This window comes from Miscanthus floridulus, chromosome 2, assembly GCF_019320115.1.
Source record: "Miscanthus floridulus cultivar M001 chromosome 2, ASM1932011v1, whole genome shotgun sequence".
In the NCBI taxonomy this organism is placed as follows: domain Eukaryota; kingdom Viridiplantae; phylum Streptophyta; class Magnoliopsida; order Poales; family Poaceae; genus Miscanthus; species Miscanthus floridulus.
Window position 1 is genome coordinate 13,196,742 of NC_089581.1, and position 8,102 is coordinate 13,204,843.

General features: G+C 50.0%; 1 protein-coding gene across 1 annotated transcript; it reads left to right on the top strand.

Annotated features, from left to right (window-relative positions):
* Positions 1 to 6,423: 6,423 nt before the first annotated feature.
* LOC136537971 (dof zinc finger protein 4-like) lies at positions 6,424 to 7,885 on the top strand. The gene has a single exon (XM_066529950.1). It carries the CDS (start codon positions 6,557 to 6,559, stop codon positions 7,715 to 7,717), a length of 1,161 nt encoding a protein of 386 aa, XP_066386047.1. The 5' UTR covers positions 6,424 to 6,556; the 3' UTR covers positions 7,718 to 7,885.
* The last annotated feature ends 217 nt before the right edge of the window (positions 7,886 to 8,102 follow it).

Consider the following 8,102-nt stretch of genomic DNA (forward strand, 5'->3'; position numbering starts at 1 on the left):
CTTCACTTTGCATATCACTATGTTCCCTCCTTCCTCCCTCTCTCTCTCTCTCTCTCTCTCGTGTTAAAAACTTAAACTGCAGTATATGTAACTAAAGGTTTAGGTGCCTCTGCTGGATCAATTATTGTTGGTTGAAAGACTTTCATTGATGGGGCCTGATCAATTGTGTCTCAAGTATAAAGTTCAATGATTTCTTTTCTACGAGAAAAAAAATTGCACAGATCAAGTAGCAAAGGAAATCTAAATAATATATACTTCCAGGCAAGGAAAGGAATGTATAAGATGTAAGATTCTTTAAAGAACAATAGTATTTTAAAAATTCATATCGTGTGTTTGAACATTTCTGTTAGGCCAACAATCTCATCCTCGGATGAGTTTTCTTCGATGCAAATAAAAGATATGAATTAAAGTCTCTGATATAACTTGAAAATAAACTGTTGAATGTTTCATGTACAGCTCTCTACCCTGCAAATAAAAGACAATATGCATAAGCTAGCAGTCAGTAGATCTCAAGGGGGCACACTAGCTAAAGGATGTAGCATTACGACCATTACCTAGCCATGTACTTGTTGGTGAGAATTTATATAAATATAAAAAATGAAAAAGACGACAAGAAAGATTGGCATTAGGTCAACTCCTTTTGATTCTTTACAAACACATCTGAAAGTTAACTTGTGGACTGTGGGCATCAAATCAAAACAACAAAAAGAATATGGATTCGACCATAAGTAGCATTTGCTCTCTTTTTTTGAAAAAAAGAGAAAGGTACTGCAGAGTTACAGGATTGTCAATCTTATCAGCACCATCAATTTTTGGCAATTGTAGAACTCAACCAAGACACCCATTGAAGTGCTACATCCCTAGCTCGCAACCCAATTAAGAGTAAGTTCTCGCAAGGCTAGCTCCCCAGCCATTATTAAACTGCATGAAGGGCTCCGAAATAAAGACCACTATTTAAAAAAAGAGTAAATGATAATCCCAATCAACTAATTGTCTTAACTTTATTTTCTTGGGAAAAACAGTTTATGCAATTCAATAATAGTAAAAAAAAAGTTGGCTGTCAGAGACCCTACGCATAGACATCTTGACATACAGATTCTCCAGCCCATCCAGCTCACCCTAGCATCCGCGGGGAGCACCTGAGCTGGTGCCACCACTTATTCCGCAACCGCCACTAGCTGTGGAGTCCTTGATTGACGAGATCAATGTTGAACGAAAATGTATTGTACACTGTTTCAAGTATACATACTCCTAATACAATTTATATTCAGATTCGAATTATGAATATCTGATGACCGATGATAGTGAAAAACTAAATTTATTGCACAACTGAACTGAATTTGCTGAACTCTAACAAACAACCATTAGTCTGAGAATTGAAACAAAAGGGCAATGGCGGCTACACTTACGTCAAGCAAGTCGGCGTCGATCCTAAACTTCCACGATGGCAGACCAATTCCGTCGCCTGAGGTGTCGCCACTTAGGCCTTGTTGTCCAGCAGGATCGAACAAGAATACACCAGGAGCCATCTGCAGCAACGCACGACTTAGTATAGTCCCTCGTAGTAGTGTATCGAGAAATAAATCAAATAATACACTAGAACCAGGATGCTTGCTGATGGATCTCGCTACCACGTGACTCCCTCAACCTTGTTGCTGCTGGATCCTATGGACCTCGCCCCGGTGGAGAGGGCATCGCAGAGGAGGACGGCGCCAGAGGAGATCTTAATAGCAACGGTGAGGATAGGGAGAGGTATGATACAGTCATATGAGCAGGTTCCAATAGCACCTCGTTCACACAGGAACATGATTAAATAAAATTTGCATAATCTCAAATATGCAGTGATCATCTTATAGTAGTGTTTCTCATGATTATCATGAAGTCATTGGTCGAGTAAGGAAATTAAAGGGAAAAAAGTTATCATCCAGAATAAGATGAAATCATAAACCACACCTGATAAAGCAGTTGCAGTCGCCTTCTGTTAGCGCGGCATCATCGAGGGCCTCTTCGTAGTCATCCAATGGCGGTCGGCGTCGACGGCATGGCTGTCGGACGAGGAGGGGGCGTTCCGGCGGCGTCTGAGGGCCGGATTGGCGTCGTGGCGTCCGGCCGACGAGTGCCTGGTGTGCGGCGGCGGCGGGGCGTTGTGGTGTCCGGCGTCTTCTGTGGGGTGGTGTGGATTCGCGAGAGCGCACCACGGGATGGACAGGAGGGGTGCGTCGATGTTGTCCTGGCGTCGATTGACAATCCGGTTTACGTGGTGATGAAAGATATCTGACCGGGCGAGAAAGGGGCACCGCATGATTGTTTCCTTCCATGCATGTGGCCTCAGGTGATCGATTTGTTTTCTTCAAAGTAGGCGGGGATCGAAGGAATGGTAGTTTATTTTTCTATCGCGCGGGGCATCGCACGGCCGGAAGGGATGAGTGATTTAAAAAAAAGTCGCCCAAAAAAATTATCTTACTTTTATTCTTTTTAATTGTAGGAGAAAGAGAAGTGTTTGTGCAAGGAGCAATGGAGAGCATGCCCCCGTGACCGTGATGACGATAGGCGTGCGTTACGAGCTGGCCGCTCTGTGGGGCCCCGCGGCGTCGGGGACTGGGCCACCACGCCGACCGACCGACCGAGACCGGGCGAGCGCGAGAGGCGACCAGTCCGGACGCCGGTTGGGCTTTGCAGGGAGGATTCCAAGGCTATGTTTAGATTGCAAAAAATTGCAACCCGATGAATAGTAGCATTTTCGTCTTATTTGGTAAATATTGTTCAATCGTGGACCAACTAAGCTCAAAAGATTCATCTCGTGATTTCCAACTAAACTGTGCAATTAGTTATTTTTTTTACCTACATTTAATGCTCCATGCAAGCGGCTAAAAATTGATGTGATGGAGAGAGAGTGAAAAAACTTGGAATTTGGAGGTGATCTAAACAAGGCCCAAATTTCCAGTCTGCAGCAGCGCAGGCGCAGTGTGCTGCATGCATGCATGGACCGTGGCGGCAGACGGGCAAGGCGAGCGAAGCACGGTACGGTTATACTCCATGCGTTTCTCCACGTCCATACAAAGCATGTTGCCCTGTGGAACACGGTACTCCGTAGGTGTGTGTAGTATGCAATGGCCCTACGATTGCAGGCGGGGTGGATGTTGCCCTGTGGAACACGGTACTCCGTAGGTGTGTGTAGTATGCAATGGCCGATTGCAGGCGGGGTGGGTTGTTAGCGTAGCCCGTCCGCTCGCTCCGTAAAATTTATCTTTGTGGCTATTGTGGCTCAGCTGCGATTTCTTTGTGGCCCAACGTCTTTCAACTCGCCGAGCCCGTTGGACAATAGAGAAAACTGTTCGAACTCGCATCTCCCGAACCTTACCGCTAGTGTCGTCACGATAGTCTGGCATCGGGCAGAGGCTCTACGCTGTTCCTCCACGACGACGAACACCAGCGGCCCATAGCTCGAGGCCGTCGTCGTCGTCGCAACTGCCACGCGCGCCTCATCCTCGAGGTCCCCAATGACGAGGCCGATGAGGAATCCGACGACGACACCGGTGACGAGTTGCCCCTGCATCCGATGAACCGCTTCCACAAGGCCTGCATCGACGTATGTATCGTATGTATATATGCGCCTGCACGTACGTATTTTTCAGTGAAGAGACCGATTTGTCATTTGAGAGCTATAGCTAGCAAGCTAACTGCATATGCATGGATCGATGGGCGCCTTCGTGTAGGCGGCGCCGACAAGGTCAACTGGTTCGTCGTTGTGCCGGTCATGTGCCCGTTATTATGATCTTGTTTCTGTACCTCGCAGCTTTCTTTCACTCGTTGGCCACCAGATATTTGAGGGATGCTGTGTGTGCGGCAGGCCCTGCGGATTTTGCAGCTAAGTATATTATGTCTGTGGAAGGCTCGTCCCGTAAAGTAGATAGCTTGGTGATTGACCGCAAACCCGTCAATAAACTTTGTGGCAAGCGATGCGGGTTAGCGGCCGGCCGCGAACCAACCCGCCTGCAAGCTTAAATGGCCCGGTTCATTTCGCTGAAATTTAGCTTATGTTGAAGCTGATTTGTTGCGAGAGAAAAAAACATGATTTTTTCGTTGAAAAATACGGCTGAAGTAGTGCTGAAAAACAGAGCGAAATGTTTAACGTAGGAATCCTTGTCACATACTGGACCTTTGGAGCCGTGGCCTATCATGATGTACTGGAGTACGTATATGTTAGGGGCAATTTCTTATTTGGCTCTGGTTTAAAGTTGTCTTTGTTTCTTGACCCTAAAATAAAATTTCTTACCTATTTGGCCTCACTCGAAGTTTCGTTTTCCAATCTGGCCTTACCGTCATCTCCCGCCTCTAACACCGTTAAGTGGCACATTAAATGACCAAACTACCCCTGAGACATTATGAGAAACCAAAGGTCACCCAGGCAGCATAACAACATAATTTTGAGCACTTTGAATCCAATTTTTATTATGTTATGAAAATTGGATTCAAAGTGCTCAAAATTATGTTGTGATGATGCCTGGATGACCTTTGGTTTCTCATAATCTCTCAGGGACAGTTTGGTCTTTTCATGTGCCACTTAACGATGTTAGAGGCGGGAGATGACGGTAAGGCCAGATTGGAAAGCAAAACTTCGAGTGAGGCCAAATAGGTACGAAATTTTGTTTCAGGGCCAAGGAAGAAAAACAACTTTAAACCAGGACCAAATAAGAAATTTTCTCTATATGTTACTGAATAATTACTGTGCATGAACTTGTCAAGGACGAACTTGTTTATACAGAGGGAGTAGTACATCCCTGAATGGCTGAATCTGAATGCAACAAAGTGGTAAGTATTTTTCTCTCACAACAAATCAGTCGAAACAATATTTCGACAGGTTTTTTCAGCGAAGCGAACGGAGCCTGTGACATTGGTAACGGCCCTGGTAATCATGCAGCGCTGATCAGGGAGGGCTACGATACTGATGACTAAAAACAGCACGCTACTACGAGTACCACACAGCTGCATGCTTCTTGTGGCTTGTTACAAACCAAATTTGCTGCGGGGGCGTCAAGGTGACCGGTTGTCACCTCATGCATGAGTCACAAAGCTCTGGCGTTTCCGCGGACGGTCAAGCTGGCATGCAGTTCCAGCCGACCTTTTAGAGCCTTCCAAGGCCCCCAAAATTGTCAGGTTACGAGCCACCACAGCTGTTGCAGGCATGATTGGCATTGGCAACGACACATGGCCCTGTACTCTTGCGGACTGTGACCCCTCTGCCCTTTGGCCTCTCCGATCCCGGGCATTGACTGCATGATTGGGGAATGGAGAATCCTCTCCGCGTCTCCATTGCTTCTCCAATCTCCACCTATTTTGCTCATGAATGAATGACACCACGCATGCATGTTCCTTTCCTTTCGGCTTAGAAAATTCCTGTGATGATTTGATCTCCTATGTCCAAGAACAACTCGTAGTGCTCGCTCCGGCCTCTGCATTGGAGTGCCATGATCACACGCTGCCGGGCCGGCCCTACCACCGGCCGCGCGCGGCCTACTACTGACGTTGCGTACCACAGTCCACAGTCCGCTGAATGTGATGTGATGCTCGGGGCTCCACTCATTTTCGTATACGTATACGTATGTGTATATATAAATAATAACGGGAGATACGGGCTATACTCATCACTCGGAAATGATACATCTCGTTACAATCACGCAGACGTAGGTGGTGAACTATCGACAATCCATAGTTTTCTACGTACGGGTACTCCTTTTTCCCATGAAAACGAAAAAAAAGGCACAGTTCCATGAAAACGAAAAAAAGGCACTGTGCGGCATCACTTCTGGATTTTCAGGGAAGATGTGCTTCTTTCTTTTCGAAAAAGTGCGAATGATATACTGCATGCTTCTTTCTTGAACTTCAAAGGACTGTATGTGTGGTAAACCATGCATCCTGTAAAATTGGACAATTGGAGTAGTACTAGGGGTAAAGTGAACCTACATATGGGTACAAACACAGAGGCCCCAAAACGGAGACAGCTAGGTCAGTTGGAACTAGAACATGGCAGTAGTGTTCCAAACTGTGAAGTGAAACCCTACATACGGAGTACCGCATTCATCATTCCAAGGAACTTGTGGCGGTGGTCCCCACGGTCCCTCCTGCTTAGCTTAACATGCCCAAAACCCTGGTTGTACCCCACCTGCAGGCAACAAAGTGTCCAAGGTAATTACACATCAAGACAAAGCTTTGGTTTCTGAACACAGAGAAGACAAGTAAAGCCAAGGCACACAGAAAACACAAACAAACAAAGCGGCAGCGCCCTAGCTCAATCCGATCCAATCCATGGCATGGCAGGATCATTCTCCTTCTCCCCCTCTCCCAGCTCCGATCCGACGTCTTTATAAACCGCCACACCCCAGTATGTACCACTACACTACCCCACCGCAGCCTCCATCCCTCTGATCGATTCACACCACAAAGCTAGAACCTGAAAGCAACCACCCCACTCCACCTTTGCCATCTCCAAGAAAGAACCCAACCTCTTCCGCTTCAAGAAGCCTTTTTCGATCCTGAGTTATCGCCATCCATCACCATGATCCAAGAACTGCTCGGCGGGGCCGCCATGGACCAGCTCAAGAGCGTGAACGACGTGAACCCGGCGTCTCTGCCCCTGTTGCTGCATCCCGTCGTCTCCAACCCATCGCCCACGTCGTCCTCCTCGACGTCGTCGCGCTCGTCTGCGCAGCAGCAGCAGCAGCGGTCGACGTCGGCAACGTCGTCGCCGCAGGGGCAGCAGCAGGGGCAGGGGCAGGGGCAGGGGCAAGGTGCGGAGCAGACGCCTCTGCGGTGCCCCCGGTGTAACTCCTCCAACACCAAGTTCTGCTACTACAACAACTACAACCTCACCCAGCCGCGCCACTTCTGCAAGACGTGCCGCAGGTACTGGACCAAGGGCGGCGCGCTCCGCAACGTCCCCATCGGCGGCGGCTGCCGCAAGCCGCGCCCCATGCCTACGCCCGTCGCGAAGCCGGCGATCTCCTCCTGCAAGGCCGTGGGCGGCGGCGCGCCGTCGCTGGGCCTCGGCGTCGGCGTGGGCATGGGCATGGGAGCTGGCCCCGGGCTCTGGGCGTCCTCGCAGCAGGCGGCCGCCGCGCAGCTCATGGCGCTGCTCAACAGCGCCAGGGGCGTGCAGGGCGGCGGAGGCCACGGCAGCGGCACCATGCACAGGCTCCTCGGCCTCGACGCCATGGCACACTTTCCCCTCCACGTCCTGCCGGGCGCAGGCAATAATAATGCCGGTGGCACGGCGCCGTCGTTGTGGCCGCAGTCCGCGCCGCGTGCCATCCCTACGCCGCCGCACATGGACTCCCAGCTCGGCATGGGGCCGCAGCTGGGCCAGCACGACGTGCTGTCAAGCCTCGGGCTAAAGCTGCCCCCGCCATCGTCGTCGCCGGCGGCGGCAAGCTACTACAGCGACCAGCTGCACGCGGTGGTGAGCAGCGCCGCCGGACGCGGCGGGCACGAGTACGAAGCAGCCTCCGGCGCCACGTCCCTGCCCTGCACCACGGCGCTGACCTCCCTCCCGCCGGCCGCGTCGAGCGTCTCGGCTGAGCTGGCCAGCTGCGCCACGGTCGGGCTAGACCTCACGCCGGTCTCCGTCCCCGCGTCCGAGATGCAGTACTGGGCCGCCGGGCCGGCGGCGATGTCCGTGGCGTGGCCGGACTTGCCCACCCCCAACGGCGCGTTCCCATGAGAGAGACAAGCCCCGAACCTGATGATCTGATGTACGGATGACGCAGCTGTTTACCCATATGACACACTAGCTAGTACGTAATCAACCAGTAGCTCGACCACCTTCGCTTCAGCCTTCAGTGTAGCTTTATCTTGCCGTTTGACTGTACGTGTTTTTATTTGAGTGAGAACTCATCCACTCGGGGGGAGGTTAATCAATGGCGTTTTTTATTACTGTTGTTTTTGTTCATCAGTGGGAGCACGGGAGTAACTTTTCTTACTGTTATTCATCAGAGTTTTTATTAGTAATATCTTCTTCTTCTTCTTCTTTTTGCTTCTCTATGGCCCCGTTCGGCTTACCCATATCCGGTTTTGATCCGCTTCTTTTTTTCAGCTGGAACATTGTT

Excerpts from the sequence above, each read along its gene's own strand:
- LOC136537971 (XM_066529950.1), top strand. The coding sequence starts at position 6,557 with ATGATCCAAGAACTGCTCGGCGGGGCCGCCATGGACCAGCTCAAGAGC.